This window comes from Barbus barbus (genome assembly GCF_936440315.1).
Source record: "Barbus barbus genome assembly, chromosome: 31".
Classification (NCBI taxonomy): Eukaryota; Metazoa; Chordata; class Actinopteri; order Cypriniformes; family Cyprinidae; genus Barbus; species Barbus barbus.
Window position 1 is genome coordinate 23,741,407 of NC_136759.1, and position 22,177 is coordinate 23,763,583.

The 22,177-nt window shown below is 39.1% G+C and overlaps 1 protein-coding gene across 5 annotated transcripts in view; it reads right to left on the reverse strand.

Annotated features, from left to right (window-relative positions):
• The window catches only part of mre11a (MRE11 homolog A, double strand break repair nuclease), a 126,351-nt gene that overhangs the window by 16,606 nt on the left and 87,568 nt on the right, over positions 1-22,177 (reverse strand). For all 5 annotated transcript variants that reach the window (XM_079388046.1, XM_079388048.1, XM_079388047.1 and 2 more), the window contains exons 13-16: positions 20,855-21,028; positions 14,925-14,984; positions 14,644-14,830; positions 436-519 (exon numbers count right to left, since the gene is read on the reverse strand). In XM_079388046.1, coding sequence (XP_079244172.1) covers positions 436-519; positions 14,644-14,830; positions 14,925-14,984; positions 20,855-21,028 — 505 coding nt within the window. The remainder of the gene's footprint in view (positions 1-435; positions 520-14,643; positions 14,831-14,924; positions 14,985-20,854; positions 21,029-22,177) is intronic.

Sequence of the window (22,177 nt, forward strand, 5' to 3'; positions counted from 1 at the left end):
ACTCTGAATATAAGACGACCTTGTTTTTTCAGATGTATTTCCACGAAAAAAACATTGTTTTATATTCGGGCCAATTCGGTAATCCCCATTCAAGAATGTAACATATTTATGAGAAATCAAAAAAAGTCAAACAGGCGCGCACAGCCCAACCACCCAGATTGGGCTCAGGTGCAGGACAATTGAGGAACTTGAACAAAGAAAAAGGAGAGGAGTCCGCACACTGAAAATAGCTGTTCCAAATGAATTTAATAACAGCAACGTTTCGACCCTCAGGTCTTCATCAGGCTCAAACGTTGCTGTTATTAAATTCATTTGGAGCAGCTATTTTCAGTGTGCGGACTCCTCTCCTTTTTCTTTAAACATATTTATGAGAACCACAACTGAAGATTAGGTCATATGTCACAGTGGTGTGGGTGTGGTGTGATTGTATCTCACCATCTATTATTGACTTGCTTGTCAGTGCACTTGCGAGAGATCCTTTTTGTCCATGTCCACCCCGCCCTGACTTTGAGGCAGCACCTGGACACAATAAAATAGACAATGCAGCTCAGTCGATTCTAGAAGAATCGGAACGCATACGGAAAATTTCAGAATCGATCTACAAATCGATTCTGCATCGATTTATTGTCCCAGTCCTATCTTCTATCAAAGTGATTTACATATGAAATTTGAGGTGGTGGTACAGGAAAAACCTTCAAGATTCTTATAACCAAAATAAAACAGAGTAAAAAATATAATGTAAATGAACATTCAGTAAATTAAAATTGCAGCTCACAGAAACAAAACATGCTATAAATGTGATCTTGGTTATTTGTGCCAGCAGCCATATCACCCTGTAGCTCAAGACTGGTTGCCCACTGAAGCTAAGCAGGGTTGAGCCTGGTCAGTACCTGGATGGGAGACCTCCTGGGAAAAACTAGGTTGCTGCTGGAAGAGGTGTTAGTGAGGCCAACAGGGGGTGCTCACCCTGTGGTCTGTGTAGGTCCTAATGCCCCAGTATAGTGACGGGGACACAATACTGTAAAAAAAAACCACTGTCCTTCGGATGAGACGTTAAACCGAGGTCCTGACTCCCTATGGTCATTAAAAATCCCAAGATGTTCTTAGAAAAAGAGTAGGTGGTGTTACCCCGGCATCCTGGCCAAATTTGCCCATTGGCCTCCTAATCATCCCATACACTGATTGGCTTCATCACCCTGTCTCCTCTCCGCTGGTGTGTGGTGGGAATTCTGGCGCACTATGGCTGCCGTCGCATCATCCAGGTGGATGCTGTACACTGGTGGTGGTTGAGGAGATTCCCCCTTGTATGTAAAGCGCTTTGAGTGCCTAGAAAAGCGCTATATAAATGTAACGAATTGTTATTATTATTATTATTAACCCTCTGGGGTCTGAGGGTGTTTTGGGGCCCTGGAGAAGTTTTGACATGCCCTGACATGTGTTTTTTTTCAGTATCTTAAAAACATTAATGTTTAAAGTCTAATAACACTGTATTCAGCACAAACTGGGCTACAATAATATGTGAGTAGCGTGAATGTACATGATTGTGTTTTTGAGAAAACAACATTTATGCATGAAAGTGACTAAGGCAGGTAAGAAAGAGTGTGAAGAGAGTAAAATAATGTGGGTTTTGATTATTTGTATTTTTATTATTATTTGAATTTTATTTACAGCACAGTATAATAAAAATATACACAGTGAAGGTCAATGACACATGATTGAACACTGATCTTAACAGTATGTTCATAGTGTTAACATGAACATTCATAGTGTTAACACTCATACTACTTTTATATCTTGTAGTTTTATGTTATAAAACTTTAAACAATCATCCTGGCATTGTGAGACATTTAGACAATGAAATGACACATATTTCAAAATGTTTCACTTGATTTCATACATGTAGTCAGAAATAATAGTTTGGGAAAAGTAAAATGTGTACAAGTTATACCACAATAACACAATAACAGATGCAAGTAATCTTAGGCTACTCATCAGAATGATATTCTCCACTGGATCAAGCTGTGCGACGCATTGCGTTGCGTTCTTCTTCTGAGATAAATTCTGGGTTATTCTTCTCAGCACGTCTTCTTCCAGAAACAAAAAGTAGCTGGGATGAACTCTTCATATTGGTTTACAGAGGTGATGTGGGCGTTTACATGTCCATACGTGTCACGTGGATGTTTAGAATATGAAAATATATGTGAGATCTGTTAAAAGATGGACTAACGAAACAGAGCGGGATCTACAAGCCTGTTTCGACCTCACTGATTGGACTGTTTTTGAAGCCGCTGCCACCAATCTGGACGAGCTCACAGAGACTGTAACATCTTGTATCAGTTTCTGTGAGGATATGTGGATTCCTAACAGGACTCATCTAATCTACAACAATGACAAACCATGGTTCACTGCAAAACTCAGACAGCTCCGTCAAGCCAAAGAAGATGCTTACAGGAAGGGGGATAAAGTCTTGTATAAACAGGCCAAATACACACTGGAAAAGGAGATCAGAGTGGCAAAGAGGAATTATTCTGACAAGCTCAGGAACAAATTCTCTTCCAGTGATCCTGCTTCAGTGTGGATAGGAATGAAGGATATCACCAGTTAGAAGTCACCATCCCCCAGCACTGTGGAGAATCAACACCTAGCAGACAACTTGAACGAGTTCTATTGTCGTTTTGAAAGATCACCCCACACCCGCCCTGAACACCTCTCCACACAACCATTAACACCTCCAGCAACCCCTCTCTCCCCCACACCTACGATTCAAATCAGCGAAGAAGATGTGTGCCAGGTCTTCAGGAAGAACAAAAGGAAAGCACCAGGCCCAGACGGTGTGTCACCAGCCTGCCTTCAATCTGAACATGTGCTGATCAGCTGGCCCCCATCTTCACACAGATCTTCAACAGATCACTGGAGCTGTGTGAAGTCCCCTCGTGCTTCAAACGCTCCACCATCATCCCCGTCCCAAAGAAACCCAAAATTACTGGACTTAATGACAACAGACCTGTGGCCCTAACGTCTGTAGCCATGAAATCATTTGAAAGACTGGTTTTGGCTTATCTGAAGGACATCACTGGACCCCCTGCAGATTGCCTACAGAGCAAACAGGTCTGTGGATGATGAAGTCAACCTGATGGAGTCAACCTGAAGTGGGATATTCACATAGACTCCATTGTCAGGAAGGCCCAGCAGAGGTTGTACTTTCTTCGCCAGCTGAGGAAGTTCAACCTGCCACAGGAGCTGCTGAAACAGTTCTACTCCGCCATCATTGAATCCATCCTCTGCACTTCTATAACTGTCTGGTTCAGCTCAGCTACCAAATGTGACCTCAGAAGACTACGGAGGGTAGTCCGGACTGCTGAGCGAATCATTGGTACAACCCTCCCCACTCTCCAAGAAGTGTACTTATCCAGAGTGAGCAAAAGGGCTGGTAAAATCACTCTGGACCCCTCACACCCAGCACACTCCCTCTTTGAACTGTTACCGTCTGGTCGACGCTACAGAGCTCTGTGCACCAGAACGACCAGACACAGGAACAGTTTCTTCCCTCAGGCAATCCATCTCATGAACACTCAACAATAAACGTGGAACACACAACTATAATACACTATCCATTCACCACACTCACTAATTTTATTTTTATTTTCTCATTTCTAATTTGCACATACTTGACCTGTACATACATAGTTGTCTATATTATATATTATGTTTTTGCTGCTTTGTACATTGCCTATTTGGTTATTTGTTGTTATTCTTTTATTATATGTGTCCTGTCCTGTTGCTGTCTTTCTGTTGCACTGTGGAGCTTGTCACTACAACAAATTCCTTGTATGTGTAAACATACTTGGCCAATAAAGCTCATTCTGAATCTGATTCTGATTCTGAAAAGCATGATCATCTCGTAGATGTGAATGCTTAGAGCTAATGAGTTGAGACAGTAAAAACTGGACATTGCTTTGGTTTCAAACGGATTAATTTAACAGAGAATAATTGTTTTGGACGTGACTTCATTTAAAAGTAGACATTTCATGCTTTTTATACATATTTCTCATGTCTTTGAGGCAAGTATTTGCAGAGATTCAGGTTGTCTGTAAAGAGAGGTGACAGAGACAGCAGAGAGCATAACCATTTTATGATCAAAAATGATTATGTATGATGGAGTATTCGTAGTTATTTTCGTGGTGATTAAGATAATACGAGACAGACCGCACTAGTGTGGGGTTTGACCCCAGAGGATTAACTATAGCATAAGTGGGAAAAACATGAAGATGGAAATATTGGATAAATTCAAGCAGCTATTTGTAGAATGGATTGGCTGTATTTCAGAGACTTGAATACTTCTTTCAAGAACAATGCATACATGCAACTTTATTTTCTCAAAAATACAAACTTGTACAAACATGCTGCTTACATATTACCAGCCCAGTTTGCAGTGAATGAAGTGTAATCAGAGTTTAGCCATTAATATGTTTTTAAGAAACTGAAAAATGCACAACTGTCAGGCCATGCCAAAACTTCTCTAAGGCCCCAAAACAGCCTCAGACCCCAGTGGATTGAAAGGAGTTATTTGCCTGTTATAAAGTGAATGAGAGTTAAAACTCTCTCTATAAAAATCCATGAAGTCATACAGTATTCTTATCTTGCTGAGGTATCTTTGCTGCAATGGTAACCAAAGGCCTGGTTCTGCCTGAGGATTAGTTGCAGTTCAGGGGTAGTTCAGATGCTCTGGCACCTAGGTTGCTTGTTGGATCAGTTAAATCTCACCACATAAAGACTCTTTCACTTAGATATCACACTATAGAGATTGTGTCTGTTTCATACAGATAAACTAAGCTTGATGAATACTAGACCCCTTTCTTTTTTTGTAAATGACATGATCACAGATCATAACCTAGATGTGCTCTGTTTTAAAAAGAGCAGCCCGGTAAAAATGGAATGCAGCTGGAAGAAAACAAAATTAGAGGTATTTTAAACAGCGTGGAAGGACATTGTTTCTGCCTAAATGGTCATTCATCAGAGGCTAAGAGATCTAATCCATTACTCTGTGTGTGTGTGTGTGTGTGTGTTTGTGTGTGACAAGATGGGTTCCTCTCTGGCGTCCTGCTGAGTGGTTTGCGTTTGTAGCTCCGTGTAGCTTTGTTTGCTTTTCTGTTGGAATCTATCTTAATAATACTCTTACTGTGGTTTAAACCACTAATTCTGACCATATTTCTGATTTTATCTACCAAACTAATTTGACATCTAGCCTTTAATCTTTTATTCTAATCAGCTAGCGCTGCGTTTTAGCGGTGCGTTAACATTCCATTTGCCTGTTAGCTTGTCAATCACATCTCCATTCACTTTCCATACCACTTCTTTTTTCCTCTCTGTCTTACTCCATTTTTTACAAGTCCATCAAACAACTGTGGTGAGTCGAAATTATTGTATAATCACGGTGAGTAATGACATCTTGCATTGTCACCTGCATTACTTGCCACATGTTTAGTGTATCTGTCTCTATCAGCAGCGAGGGATTCACATATGATAAACGCAGGGAAATAATTAGGCTGACAGAGAAGATCTCAGAACTAGAGGCACACATCCAAACTTTAATTGAGGACAGTAAGAATGTGAGGGCCAAATATATAGCTTTGGATGCGACTAGCTTAGCGAATTATGTACATTGTTCAGTACCAGTTACAGAGACCCCACAGCAGGGCAACTGGGTGACTGTGAGGCAGGTCAAAACACCGCTTTTCTGTCCAGATCAAAACATTAAACAGGTTAATTAAAAATAGGAATGCATCTTTTTTCCCTCCATCAAAACAATATGCACAGAGCATACCTGTCAGAGTGCTAAAAATGCACTGAAAATGTCAAGTTGAGGGAAATTATCTTTCTCTCAGTTGTAGTCTATTCATAAGATTCTATATTTGAATCAGTTTCAGGGATATTTGGAAGAAGGAATTTTGTTCTTTTTAACAGCTTCTGAAGCTACCAAGAGTTCAAACATACAATATTGTAACATGTTTTATTCGAATCCCACACCTAATAGGGAAAAGTGGTTGCTTTTACCACACATTGCATTCACATCAATAAACAAAGATTTGCCTAACCTGGATTAATTATTAGAATTTATTTTTCTTTTTTATTGTAATATAATGTGAGCATAGTCATAGTGCTAAAGGGTATATATGGCATAATCACTGATAATACATCAAACATTTAAAGGTCCCATATTGTCAAAATAAATTTCCTGGCTTTTTTTTCATGATAACTACTACTACTGTTTAATTTCAAAACAGTCAGTCCACAGTAAAATGCACACAGCCTGCATAAAGTAGCTGTGGTTTTTTTCAAGAGCCATTGTAACTTCCGTAAAAATGTGACGTCCGAACTACTCAGTCACCGCCTTCAGTCACCACCCCAAGCACTGCCCACCGTCCCATGTACATACACGCTACTTTTATCTTTAAGAAACAAAGTAGTGTCATCGGCTAGCTGACTAATAAGTATATGCTTATTGGCAACAGTAATACCTTGTAGATCACTACTTGAAAGGGAGGAGGAAAGAAGTTATGCAGCTATAAGAAATAAATAAGGAGAGACAGGGCAACCCTGACGAACACCTCTTGACAATTGAAATCTAGGAGAGGAACCCCATTTAAGATTGATAGAGCAATTGGCGTTATTGTAGAGAGTTTTAGTGAAGTGAAGTGACATTCAGCCAAGTATGGTGACCCATACTCGGAATTCGTGCTCTGCATTTAACCCATCCAACGTGCACACACACAGCAGTGAACACACACACACCGTGAACATACACCCGGAGCAATTTACAGAATGGATCACCAAATCCAAGCTTTTTGAGAGATAAGAAGATAAATTTGTGATTGAGAGAGTCAAATGGCTTTGTAAAAATCTAAAAAGAGAATAAAACTGTCATCATTAACTAACTCAGAATAATCTAATAAATCTAAAATAAGTTGGATATTATTAGCTATGTGTCTTTTTGGCATGAACCTGATTGAGTCTCCTCAATAACAGAGTTTAAAATACTCTAAAGTCTTTTTAGCTAAAAGACTTTAGAGTGTTTTAAACTCTGTTATTGAGGAGACTCAATCAGGTTGAATCCAGGTTCTAGCTGAATCCAGGCTAATATTTTATAATTGTTGTTGAGAAGACAGATAGGCCGCCAAGTATCTATCAAAGTAGTATCCTTTTTGGGTTTAGGTATTAGAGTTAATAGTCCTTCTGTTCAATTTAGAGGGAGATTTTCTAACTGAATACTCTCCGAAAACATCTCTAGCAGGAATGGTGCCAAGTCTTCCGCACAGCATTTGTAAAATTTAGCCGTTAGGCCATCCATACTGGAAGACATGTTATTTTTGAGGCCTTCAATACAATCAATTACATCAGTAATATTTATATTTTTATTACAGGCAGACTGCTCATCTCTAGATATTAGATTAATTTTCTTTAAAGATTGAAAGAAAAGAGAAGCAGATTCTTTACAATAATTAGACTATAGAGTTCTGAATAGAATTTACTACAGAAAGAGGCAATTTCCTTAGGATTATCTGTCAAAGTACCATTAACTTGCAATGAATTAATAGTAAGATTCCTAGAATTATGTTTTTCCATTCTAAAAAAATAAGCAGAGCTTTGCTCTCCTTGTTCTAACCATTTCCTCCAAGAACGAATATAGGAGCCTTCAGCTTTGTACTTATAGATATTATCTAATTTAGACTGAAGCTCTGCAAGTTCTGTTAAATCAGCATCTGTTAAGTCTTCCTGAATTTTGTTCTGAAGTGTTATGATCTTTGAGATTACCTTTTCCTGTTCGTACCTTCTCTGTTTTGCCAAATTGCTGCTGAAATGCCTAACACACAATCCTATTTCATATTTTAATAACTCCCACTTAGAACAGCATTTTTGTCAGATGAAGCCTTGGCCCAATAGTATTGAATCAAAAAGGAAATTCTTTTTTTCAATTCATCATGCTTAAGCAGAGAGGAGTTCATTTTCCAATAAGAAGCTCTAAAACTAGTATTTAAGTGTCCTGTGGATAAAGAAGTAGAGAAGAAAATAGTGTGGTGGTCTGTTGAGGGTGAGGGAAGGATACTAACTGAAACATTTAAGTTTTTAAAGGAGTATGGTACAAACCAATAATATAAACGAGAAAGTCTTGAATGATTCTTGTTATTCCATGTGTAAGATTTAACATTTGGAAACTTCTCTCTCCAGATATCGATTAAATCGAACTTCTCCATGAACATTTTCAATTTCGAATTAGAGGAAGCAGACTGTCTGGGAGAAAATCTATCAAGATTGTTATCAGGAGCGATATTAAAATCCCTGCCAATACAAAATCAATGCATCTGGAAGTGCATTGGCCATAACAATTTTTTTTCTCCCATCTCTTCAAACAACAAATAATTTTCTCAGGAGGTATTATATCCGTAAAAGTTAATCAATAATATAAAAATATTATTAACACAAATTAATAGTAAAAGAAAATGCCCCTTAGGATCAATATAGTTCTGTAAGTCTGAACCAGCAAAATGGTTTTTCATTATCATTACACCAGCAGAATGCTCGGAACCATGAGCCATCCAAACTTCATTGTAGAGTCATTGAACACAGAGTGAGAATGGGATCCTGGCAAATCTTATTTTACATTTCACACTGTTCATACTTTACCTAGAGTTAACAATTAATCCTGATCATTCATAATATGATGTGTCTCACTGTACATCCCTAAACCCTGGGTTACTGTTATTATTTGAATCGTCAGCAGTGATGTCTAGATAAAGACAAAATCACATTTGATGTGAAAATGGTTAGGATACAACAATTTGGACATGGAGCTGCTCCAAGATGTAGGATTAAACCATACAGGGCCTTAAAAACATTCCTAGTTTAAACATTACTTATTCTTCAGACATTCTGCTTTAAATACACTAAGTATCAGCTGTATACAAAGTGAACAACATTTGGCTTTCAAGTGCTGAAATGTAATATTCAACAACCTGAAAATGGAGCCACATTGAGGTCCCCATATCTCTGGGGTTGAACAATGAAGGGCCTTGAAAATGAAGATTCCAAAAGAGAAGTTTATTAAGAACTAGAATCTAAAATCATATTGCAATATCTTTAATATTTCTTGAGTTATAGGCATGCAAACTTTGGAAAAATAATATTTATGGCACTCAGGTATGTTCAATGCAGTTGTTGTGACAGAACTAAACAAGATACATCTCTAGTTTCAACATTATTTCAGACATTCCTCTTTAAAAGAAAAGAAGTGTCATTTTTGCAAACTGACCCACATTTGGTTTTTGACCACTGTAAATATGAACATTTTAACAACTTACTCCTGAGGCCATATTAAAATTCCAATATATCTGGAACCGAACTATATAGCGCCTTAAAAATGAAGATGCCAAAAGGAAAGTTTGTTAAGACCCAATATATAAAAGGGCATCAATATATATTTTATACTTCTTGAGTTACAGGCATGCAAACTTTGGAAAAAAAACATGAAAAGTGCTGTTTCCCCATTTTTGAATGGTCACCATTGGTACATAATGTAGAACCTCATTGAACAAGACCCAAACAATTATAGAATCTCACATACCGAAGGCAAAACTGAGAAAATTCCCTTCTTAAACATGTGCGAGGCCCTTGGCATATTCCAAGATGGCACCGCTTTGTTCGGACGCCGTCCAGGTCGCACCGCTAAGATTGTGTTTTTATCTACTTTTTTTTACTTTGTTTTACTTTCTCTATTTACACATCTCATGTCGGCACTGATCACCTATAACAAAGAAACACTTTTGGACATTGGAATCCGCTACACCAACCTGTTTCAGGACACTTTATCCAGGAATCCAGCATGGCCTCTGGAGATTCTTCGGAACGCGGAGATGAACAATAACCCCCCCGAGGCGAAGGATCAAGAAACACCGCGGGAAATGTGCTGGGATTCGAGATAGACTCAGGAAAAGGGTCTATCCCCTCCCCTTCCGAGCATTCTGCTTGCAAATGTCCAATCCTTGGAGAATAAAATGGACGATCTTAGAGCCAGGATTAGTTTCCAACGGGACATAAGGGACTGAAACATCCTTTGTTTGTCAGAAACGTGGCTTTCGTCCATGGTCCCGGCCACTGCTGTAATGCCAAATGACACCTTCTCTGTTTTTCGGATGGACAGAACAGCAGAGGCCGATAAATCCAGGGTGGAGGAGTGTGTTTCATGATTAACAAGAAATGGTGTGATCCCAGGAATATCTCCATTCTGTCGCGTTCCTGCTCGCCTCATCTGGAACATCTTTCCATTATCTGCCACCCATTTTATCTGCCCCGGGAGTTTTCATCGATCATTGTTACTGCTGAGTACATTCCACCACAGGCGGACACCGGCTTGACTTTGTCTAAACTTCACGATGTGCTCAGCGGCTACATTAACAAACATCCTGACGCTGCCTTTATCATTGCGGGGGACTTTAACAAAGCTAACCTCAGATGGGTCATGCCGAACTTTCACCAACATGTATCCTGTCCAACTAGAGGACCAAACACACCGGATCGTTGCTACACTCAGTTCAAGAATGCCTGCAAAGCCCGCTCACTTCCGGCTTTTGGTAAATCGGACCTTGCCTCCATTTATCTCACACCGGAATACAAACAAATGCTCGTTCAGGATCCCCCAGTGCAGAGAGTAGTGACGCACTGGTCCTCCCACTCAGAAGCTTGCTCGGTTAGCGTGTTTACAAAGCTTAATGCTACATCCGTGAACTCACTGACGTCAGAAGAACTCGCCCGGAACATGTCCCAGTCGACGTCATCAAGAGCCGCCTGCAGCATCAAGCTTTGTAAACACGCTAACCGAGCAAGCTACAGAAACAATAACGATAAGGACATTCTCCAACCAGAAACTGTGGATGGACAGTACAATCCGTGCTGCGGTTAACACACACACTGCCGCTTACAATGAGGCTCTTCTGACCAGGAATATGAGCGAGTACAAAGCATCGTGCTATGCTCTCCGACGCGCAGTAAGAGCTGCTAAACACAGATACAGAGAGAGAATTGAGTCTCATTTCCAGCTCAATGACTCTCGACGGATGTGGCAGGGACTGAGGACCATCTGTGCCTTCGGAAACCAGCAATACTGAAAACTTTCTATTCAGGGACCATAGAAAGTGTATTGACTCAGTGCATCTCAGTGTGGTATGGAAACAGCTCAAATCAGGATTGCAAAGCACTACAGAGAATTGTGCGCTTAGCTGAGCGCATCTCAGGGTCTGCTCTCCCCTCTTTGCAGGACATTACCTCAAACGCTGCAAAAGTAGAGCTGTCAAAATTATCAAGGACTCAAATCACCCTGGTAAACGACTTTGCTTCCATCTGGTAAGCGCTTCCGTAGCCTGATGGCAAAAACTGAGAGACTTAGGAGGAGCTTCTTCCCCCAGGCCATCAGGCTCCTAAACTCTAACTCTGTGTCATAACATCACTTGACTCCATGTTAACATCACTATATCAATAAGCTATTCATAATTTTTTCTACCTCATATGCTGCTATTTAAATACCCTGTACAACTTTTTTGCACATTCTTTTGCCAATTCCTGTTATAGTACTATTTATGTCAACAACATACTGACCTGCACTTTTATATTAATATTTTTTTATCTTTTATTTTTTTCTACTTTTCTTTTTCTTAATATTTGTCTATACAATTGCACTGTCCTTGGAGCGCACCTGACTTACATTTCACTGCTGGTTATACTCTGTATAATTGTGTATGTGACGAATAAAAATCTTGAATCTTGAAATATTGAGTCAGAAATTGACTTAGCCTACTGATGCCTCCCTGTCTAGAGGACAATCGTCTTATCTCATGAGACCCATAAAACAATGATAGATTTGAGGAGTACATCTGGCCGCCTTTAAAGAACAGAACCTTCAATGTTGTTCCTGACCGGTTTACAATAAATAAAGTCGAATAAACAACAGTACAAAGAACGTTGTATCTGGAAATGTTCCAGTGACAGACTCTCTCTCGGAATCTCCTGACCGTTAACGCATAATTCAATGATGCTATCAACAAGGAAGACTGTTTTACAATGAGACTCTGAGCTTGGGTGTTTTACAGACACACACCCAAAATTACATTCTCATGGCCTCCCGTTTCGACTCGCATTCCAAAAGGAAATGCTTTTCTTTTCCCCTTTTTGGACAGAACAAAGACCCAAACTTTTATGAAGTATTTCAAAAGGACAATTAATAATTGCTGCTGCTATTAAAGCAATATACTCGAGAGACAATATATATTCAGGTTGTATTTTATGTCATTTATAAGCTTGCTGTGTTATTGGAACCGATGATATTTTTGTAATCGTTTCAACATATAAGTGTTCCCTGCAATCATAGTGATCACAGATCATAGTGTTTAGTTTCATATGCTTGGTGTGATTATTCAGAATTTAGGATAGTTTAATCTATGCCTTAGCCATGCAGTATGTAAAATTAAGATATGTACTTTGTGTATGCCAAATACCTGATATTTGATGTTGAACGAAAGCTGATTTCATTGGCAAGCAGTTGGTATGGGTGAAAGTTAACTTTTAGCATCATAATGTATGAATACAACACATATAGAAATCTGCTTTCGTTATTTGCTTCATGGAATTAAAATAACTAAGCCAATAATGTATGCACGGAAAGAAGCTCCGCCCTACAAGGGCAATCTAATTGGAAGAAGCCTCTAGTGGGCGTACTGAAATCAGTCCGTTTAAAATGGACACAAAAGCTTTGCTCATTGCTTGCTCGCGAGCTGACTTGCTTGAAACTTCGGCTTCATCATTTGATCACGCTGTTAAGCGCTCTCAGCCATATACCATCTGGCAAGAATCCACACATGCCTCCAACTTCCGACCAAAGAAACTGTAACATCTGAAGCGTAAGAACTCCAAACAAACTTCCTAAGAGCTTCATCACGTCACAGAGAAGCCAACCTACCACCAAAGGGCATCCCCAGTGACCTCACGCACGACGTCAACAGCAGCCCCGGAGGTTTCCTTGGAACACGCGTAAACACCAGATCAGCTGTCAACTCAACTCAGAGCAAGTAATCAAACAACTATCTTCATATTTTGCTGAACCCTTTGCATTCATCTTTAAAAGTAAAGATGAGTTCTCTGTTCATGATCTGCACAGATAGATCTTGGTGAAATAGCAAATATCTATACTTTAACTGCTTTCAAATCACAACAATTCATTGCCTGGAACGTATATGTGTGTTTTGTTTTATTTAGCTTAGTTGTATTGTAGAGTAACAGTTAGCAAATAAACTTTGATTTATTTATAAAGAAAGCTCCTGTCCTCTGTAGTGTAATGTTTATGCCAAAACTTTGCCCAGAGCCGCTACCTGTGCTCATAAATTTACCCAACCAATTCTGTATTATTATCGTGGCCACGAAATAAACAGAATTGTTAAGATATACTGATTTTAACACTCGCTGGACGATAGTTGATAAAGTATAAATTAGACGTTTTGATTAATGTCAATTAATCAAATCAATAATCGAATCCCTACGATTCGATTTCCTAAAAATAAAAATAAAATAAGAGCTAATTCTTATATTAATGCAATGAAGATTGCTAAGGTGAACAGTTTTTACTAACAGGCCTACAAATCTCTGTGTAAAAGCCAGATTATTTTGGCATTTTGACCCCCTCTACAAAATAAGAGTATTACTCAGTAAATATTCATCCATGGCATTTAATATTTTGGCTTTCATCACTATACATTGTCTGTCTTTTTTCAGAAAAAATATTAGCAAAATCAAAAATTTGTGCCGGGGACCTCTGGTTGAGTTGACACGGAATGACCCATTTAAATTGTCACAGATCATTATTACCGAATTCACTCTAGTGCGAGTTTCAGTACTCTCAAAAAAATCCCATTATAATTACTGAAGCTGTCAACACTATATGATAAATTTATCTCTTACCCACATCTGCACTTTCTCGTTTATGATGAGAGAATTCAGTCAGCGAGTACACACCAAAAACAAAACTCCAGTGTTTTAGCGATGACTAATCTGAACAACTTTGAATGGCTACTGCATTCCTAAGCTCAAAAGAAATGTGCAAATAACATGAATAGAACGTGTTGTAAATTGTATCTTTTTTACTGTCTTCAGACTACGTTGTAAACACAAATAAGCACGGGAATGTTTGAAAGCAGCATCAGATCAGCCTATCAGAGATATTGAACAGAGTCTAAAGAGTCTTGTCTATTGGATCTCCGACCGCTGCAAATGACAACGTAAATAATATTCCACCTGAACCAGTAAGTGGTTCAGAGACACCGGAGCAACTGTGATAGAAATAATACTCGAGATTTGTACCAGTTTTTCACCCATATTTAGGTACAAAATTAAGGTTTGAAAATAATTGGAATACCATACGTCCACCTCCCACTCAAAAGGATGTCTTCACAACTCATGTTGTATGATTCCACCACCTGTTAGTAGCTATCAATGAAACTTAATATATGTTGGTGAATGTTTATGTTTATGTAAATACTCCATAAATACCTAATAATATATAACATCATTATATATAATATAATAAACTCCATAAATACTAAATACCTCTTCCTCTTCCTCTTCCTCTTCTGCTTGCACCTCTGGAGCCACGCCCCCTTCCACGGATTGTAGGAGCAGAAGTGGACTCTTCATCTGACTCCACAGCAATGTCAGCTGGCTCATCTGATAGGTTGAGGTCATCATCTTTAACAGAATCACTGCGGTCCCTATGAGCTTTTGCACGAATTATAGCCTGAAACAGAATGAATGTTGCTAGGTTCATTTACATAGGAATGTCAGTGAATTATGAATATACTGTATAGCTAGCAAAAGAAATAAAAAGAGACCTCTTGCACTTCCTCATCCTCCTCTGCTGTGTTTCTCTTTGAGTCTCGAAACTGTCGAATCTAAAGAGTAATGCAAGTAAAGGTGAGACCCTGTAATACTGTCTGAACCATGATTTATTGATTGAGATGTACAAACAACAGAAGCTTCCAAAGCAGTCCGCTGTTCCAAAATCAGCCTTACATAACTCGTTCCCCACCAAACACGGAATTTTCCGGGTTTCCAGGTTTTCACTGTTATGGGGTGCTATTACACATTTCCTGAATGAATCTAGAAAAACTCCAAAAACACAGGCGTGGAAGACGCAGAAACAAGTGATCTCGTTTGAATCGTTATTTCTCCACTTAAGGCTAGTTCACACTACAGGATTTTAAGCCCGATTTAAGCCCAATTTGCAAATTAATGAGCTCGCCGACAGGTCGGGCTGTAATCGGGGGAAAATCTGCGGGTGATCGGCGCTCCGCGATTTTTATGTGTGAACTACACAACAAATTCAAATTCAAATTTTATTTGTCACATACATATACATACATAGTACGACATGTAGTGAAATGTATTGTACGACTGTCCAACAAATTGTCCAACAAAATTAAGAAAAACCTCAAGTTTACAAAAATACAAATAGAAAAAGTACAGTAAACATATACAGGTCCTTCTCAAAAAATTAGCATATTGTGATAAAGTTCATTATTTTCTGTAATGTACTGATAAACATTAGACTTTCATATATTTTAGATTCATTACAACACAACTGAAGTAGTTCAAGCCTTTTATTGTTTTAATATTGATGATTTTGGCATACAGCTCATGAAAACCCAAAATTCCTATCTCAAAAAATTAGCATATCATGAAAAGGTTCTCTAAACGAGCTATTAACCTAATCATCTGAATCAACTAATTAACTCTAAACACCTGCAAAAGATTCCTGAGGCTTTTAAAAACTCCCAGCCTGGTTCATTACTCAAAACCGCAATCATGGGTAAGACTGCCGACCTGACTGCTGTCCAGAAGGCCATCATTGACACCCTCAAGCAAGAGGGTAAGACACAGAAAGAAATTTCTGAACGAATAGGCTGTTCCCAGAGTGCTGTATCAAGGCACCTCAGTGGGAAGTCTGTGGGAAGGAAAAAGTGTGGCAGAAAACGCAGCACAACGAGAAGAGGTGACCGGACCCTGAGGAAGATTGTGGAGAAGGACCGATTCCAGACCTTGGGGGACCTGCGGAAGCAGTGGACTGAGTCTGGAGTAGAAACATCCAGAGCCACCGTGTACAGGCGTGTGCAGGAAATGGGCTACAGGTGCCGCATTCCCCAGGTCAAGCCACTTTTGAACCAGAAACAGCGGCAGAAGCGCCTGACCTGGGCTACAGAGAAGCAGCACTGGACCGTTGCTCAGTGGTCCAAAGTACTTTTTTCGGATGAAAGCAAATTTTGCATGTCATTCGGAAATCAAGGTGCCAGAGTCTGGAGGAAGACTGGGGAGAGGGAAATGCCAAAATGCCTGAAGTCCAGTGTCAAGTACCCACAGTCAGTGATGCTGGTGTTGGTCCACTGTGTTTTATCAAGGGCAGGGTCAATGCAGCTAGCTATCAGGAGATTTTGGAGCACTTCATGCTTCCATCTGCTGAAAAGCTTTATGGAGATGAAGATTTTTTTTTTCAGCACGACCTGGCACCTGCTCACAGTGCAAAAACCACTGGTAAATGGTTTACTGACCATGGTATTACTGTGCTCAATTGGCCTGCCAACTCTCCTGACCTGAACCCTGTGGGATATTGTGAAGAGAAAGTTGAGAGACGCAAGACCCAACACTCTGGATGAGCTTAAGGCCGCTATCGAAGCATCCTGGGCCTCCATAACACCTCAGCAGTGCCACAGGCTGATTGCCTCCATGCCACGCCGCATTGAAGAAGTCATTTCTGCAAAAGGATTCCCGATCAAGTATTGAGTGCATAACTGAACATAATTATTTGAAGGTTGACTTTTTTTTTTTGTATTAAAAACACTTTTCTTTTATTGGTCGGATGAAATATGCTAATTTTTTGAGATAGGAATTTTGGGTTTTCATGAGCTGTATGCCAAAATCATCAATTTTAAAACAATAAAAGGCTTGAACTACTTCAGTTGTGTTGTAATGAATCTAAAATATATGAAAGTCTAATGTTTATCAGTACATTACAGAAAATAATGAACTTTATCACAATATGCTAATTTTTTGAGAAGGACCTGTATATAGAAATAAACTAGCAATAAAATAAAATAACAAATAGATATGAGAATAAAATAGATATGAAGAATAAAAATAGAATATGATTCTAAATAGATTCTATAAAAAGTAAAGTGTATGTCGGTGATAAAGTGTCCGTGTGCTGTGCAGTGCAGTAAAGTGTATAAGTGAGTAAAAGGAATACTAAAGACAAAGACAAATGGTATGTAAGTCCCACTCTTTTATCCTTACGTAACCTTCTACAAATTAGTGCAGATTGTAATTGAAAAATGTGCAAAGTGGAAGTGTGGGGTGATGTGCTTAGAGTGGAGAGAGGTTAAGACTCCGAATGGCCTGCGGGAAGAAGCTCCTCCTCATTCTCTCTGTGTTCGCCTTCATGGAGAGGAAGCACCTCCCTGAACGCAGCAGAGAAAAGAGTCCATTGTTGGGATGGCTGAGGTCCTTCACTATCTTCCTGGTCCTGGTCAGGCACCGCTTGCTGTAGGTGTCCTGCAGGTCAGGGAGCTCGGTGTGGATGGTACGTTCCGCTGAACGCACCACCCTCTGGAGGGCTCGTCTGTCCTGCATAGTGCAGTTCCCGAACCAGGAAGTGATGCTGCCCGTCAGGACGCTCTCGATGGTGCAGGTGTAAAAAGTCTTAAGCACCTGAGAGGGAAGTCTAAAGTCCCTTAAGCGTCTCAGATGGTACAGACGCTGCCTGGCCTTCTTCACCAGGGTGCTGGTATGACAGGACCAAGTCAAGTCCTGCGTGATGTGAACACCCAGGTATCTGAAGCTGTCCACTCTCTGGAGTCCCGTTGATCGTGATCGGCTGGTATGACCGCTCCTGCTTCGTACTGAAGTCCACTATCAGCTCCTTAGTTTTGCTGATGTTCAGGTGTAGACTATTCACCTGGCACCAATTCTCCAGGTGCAATGCATCAAAGACGCTCGCTGACGCGTCGCCGACACCTCGCCGACGTCAAACAAATATCTAGCATGCCAAATATCTGGACCGGTCGGCCGACTCGACATCACGTGGTGTCAGGTGTCGTGACAAGCTACAGCCAATGAAAGAGCAAGGCATGGGTTGAGGTCACCGGAAGAAAAACAGCAGCAACTTATATTTTTGCACACAAGCATCTTTCACTCTCTTTCACAGGCTTTTGGCTGCTATATTTTTTATTAACCACTGTGGAAGAAAATTAATTTTATGTTCATTTTATGCTTCTGTATTGCAAAAACCTTTTGGTATGGCTGTGTAAAATTGGGAAAGGGTCTGGGGGTTTCTAGCCTAAGATGTATGGACGACAAGGGAGGGGTCCATGTGAGGGTGTTGGGGAGGAAACCAGACCCAGGGCCAGATGTATGGTAATGACCTGAAAGGTTATTTGGGCCCTAAAATATAAGAAGATATGCTTTTGTAGAATGATATAGTAGAATGTTGTTTTTTACTTCAACATATGTGGAAAATTACAGCAAAGAGATGTTTTGTAACCTTGTGACCTTGAGTGTCTAGAGTGTGCAGATATAAGGTGGAGGAGCACCCTCCCCTGTTGCTCACACTCTGCAGCAACTGGTGTTTCTGTATGACATTTCTTTGCAAAGAATTAAACCTTTCAAAAGACTAAGAGTGAGTTTGTCTCTTGCCTGATGAGGTTAAGTTAAAATTTGCCACAACACCACCAATAGTTACTGTTGCCATGACTGACAAACACTCACACTACACTATCTCACGCAGTGAAAAACACATCGCAAAGCAGAGAGGAAACACACACCGACAGAGAAGACAGAGCAGGTTACTGCTGATATGAAACAAGGTCTCAGGACTCTCAGCTTTTAAATCGAGTCATTTTTAAAGAAATTCAAACAATAAATACCTTTTTGTGGCTCTTCAATGTGTCGTGACAGCTCACTGTATTGCCTCAGTTCAAATACGTGAACCGATCGTCTTTTCATATTTACTTAATGCACGAAATGAACATGAATAAACATCAGAAAGTGTTTAATTTCAACCGCGGAACACATCATTTTAAGTCCACCGAAGATTTGTGGTTAAGGCTAGAAGGGATACAGCTGCCATAGTTTCATCACTTTGCCAGTGTCGCAGTGACCGTCTTTTTGCAGTAAAGGTCATAGTTTAATGAGTGTGAAGATGACATGAAGCTCGCGGTTAACCTGCATTGTAAACAGATCAGGGTGCATGTGCATATACAGCTCCCGATCAGGGCGACGTTCACGGGATTTTGTCCACAGAATGATAGGAGCACACTTTTTTAACATATTTTATAATTTAACACTCAGCATTTAACTTTAGCGCTGCAAGCCATGCATACAGTGCATGACCAGATTTTCTGGTAAGAAAAACAAGCACTTTTAAATACCTCAACTTATTGCCGTTACCGTGGCAGCCAACAACAGCACAGCTTAACCCTCCGGACATATTTATATTTAGTTATATTGAAAAAGTTTCAATTCAGTCGATCTTTTCACCCCGTTTTAACATGTATTTCTATGAAGACTGGCCAGCTGTCAGGCAAGATGGCGGATAGCAGCGGTTCTGATTGGTCAGATCACCTCTCAATCAAGCTCTTTGCGAACGGTCATTGTTTTCATGACAAAACGTGGTTTAGGGACCAAATCGAGTAGTTGGGTGACAGAGTTGTTTTCAGCTCCTGTAGTGTGTAACCCCTGGTTGCAGATCATTTACATAAGAGTCATGTAGTGTGAACGCCACAACGACTAAAAGACAATCAAGTCATGTAGTCTGAACGGCACAGCGATCTGCCGACGTGTAAAGTTGTGTAGTGTGAACTTGGCTTTAGTCATGTGAAAGATTTGCTGCCTCTTATTGTAGTATTGCACTATTGCCTGAATTGTCTTCTATGCAGGATGTGAACAGACTTTTTAATTGTTTTAATCAAAATGAAACAATTATCTCATCTTGTACTCATGCCATCCCAAATGTATATGACCTTTTTCTTCAGATGAACAAAGATTTTTGGTCCATATAATGCAAGTGTACAGGACCGCTTCAAAAACCACACAAAGTGAACACGACGGTCATTTTTATAATATTATTTGTATATATATATATTTTTTTACTTACGCCTGCAAGAGATTGGTTTATCAACAGGGGTTGTATGGGTCATCTTCACTTTGTGTAGTTTATAAAACATCTTGGCATTATATGCAGAGGGACCTTTTTTCTAAAAATCTTAGTTTGTGTTCATCTGAAGAAAGTATGTCATATACAAATGGGATGCCATGAGGGTGTAAAGGATGGAGTATCCCTTCAATGGCTGTAGTTTTAGTGCTCAACTGGGCTGCGTTTAATTGTTGTTGTATGCACTAGATGTGCTTCACCTGCAGCCATTGAGTTTTCCCTTTAACCAAACGTTTGTATGTCTGCCCGACAAAAGATTTAATGCAGTTTATTTTTTAGCAATTTCACTTTGCATCGAAATGACGATTCAATAGGATGAATCAAAAATCTCCTTTCTTTTTCTTTCTTTTATCTCGGTTACTTCTACTTTTTAAATACTTGAGTACAATTTACACCCTGAATATGGTAACAAAGATGCTGTTACTTGAAAGAGTAAGATCATCACAGGAAATTACAATTAAGTAAGCTCATTGTGAAAGCAAAGAATGCCATTGTAAAATTATTTTAATGCCTTGTTTAATTAAGATTTCTCACTAGATCTTCCTTAAATGCTCCTTTTACCTCCTCATCAATCTTTTCCTCTGTGGCTTCCACCCGTCGTTCTCGGAGGTAGCGTTGGGTTTTCTCCAGCTGGTATTTTATGAGTTCTTCTATAGCATCTTTCTCCTCCTTATCCACAAACTCCTGCACTGCCTTTCCCATGCCTTGCTCCGTCAAGAGAGACAACTGCACATTCTACACATACAGAAACGCACACCATTACGTGCCAAAATATAAACAGTGGACAGTTAACTTTAAATTATAACTATTTTTAACAAATTTATTATACAGTTTCTAAACACATTATACTCAATATACTTAAGTAAAAACAATTAATTAATTAATTAAGGGTAAGCCTGCACCTTACGGACAGACGTCCATAAAATTAAAATATCATAAAATAAAAGCAAACAAAACAAAATACAACAAATTAACACACAATTTTTTAAATTAAAATGTGATAAAAATTAAAGGTTTTTGAGTCTTTTAGAGACCTTACCAATTAAAATCACATTTACTTGAATTAGAAGCAGAGCAGTCTAGTAAGATGTGATTAATCGGAGAGAGAATTATAACTTTGCAAACATCTGCTAAAGTATCAGTAAAAAAAAAAAGCAATATAAACCCCCCCAAAGAATTCATTCCAATTATTCTCTGCTATAGGACTGGAAGAATAGTCAAAACTCGAGAAATCTTGAGTAGTTTGGGCAGTAAGGAAATTTTTTATTTGAATTCAACCTAACAAACACATAAACAGAAACAAACAATTCACATGTAATAGTTGCATCATAAATGGAGAATCTACTTTACCGATTTTAGCATGACGGCATGTTCATCTTGATTTCATACTAGAAGTCTGAATGATGCTTACAATTTTACTGTATCCTCCTGTTAAAAATGAATAAGTAACTTCTGCTATATAATTACTTCCGAAAACAACGATATAAAGTTAATCAAGATTAGAAAGATTTAAAATAGGATTTGACTGTAATAAACATGAGCATCCCACTAACTGAACAGTTACATAATCATGTTTAACAGCAGAATTCTTCTATAATCAATAAATTGAAACAAGCTAACTCTTTTTACTTTTTAACACCCACCCACTTTCATGAAGCCCTGTAAATAATGTCTCCATTCACTCTCAAACTATTTAAATATGTGTATATACATATTTAGCATATCTTTATAAACAATCAACATCTTTAAATCAACAGTTTTATATTTATTTGTCCTTTTTCATTTGATTAAATCAATGCTTCATGGGATGTAGTTCTTTTACTCTTAAAAGCTAATAAGAACACAGTCTGGTACACTTGTCATTGTGTCCAATTTTCAAATACT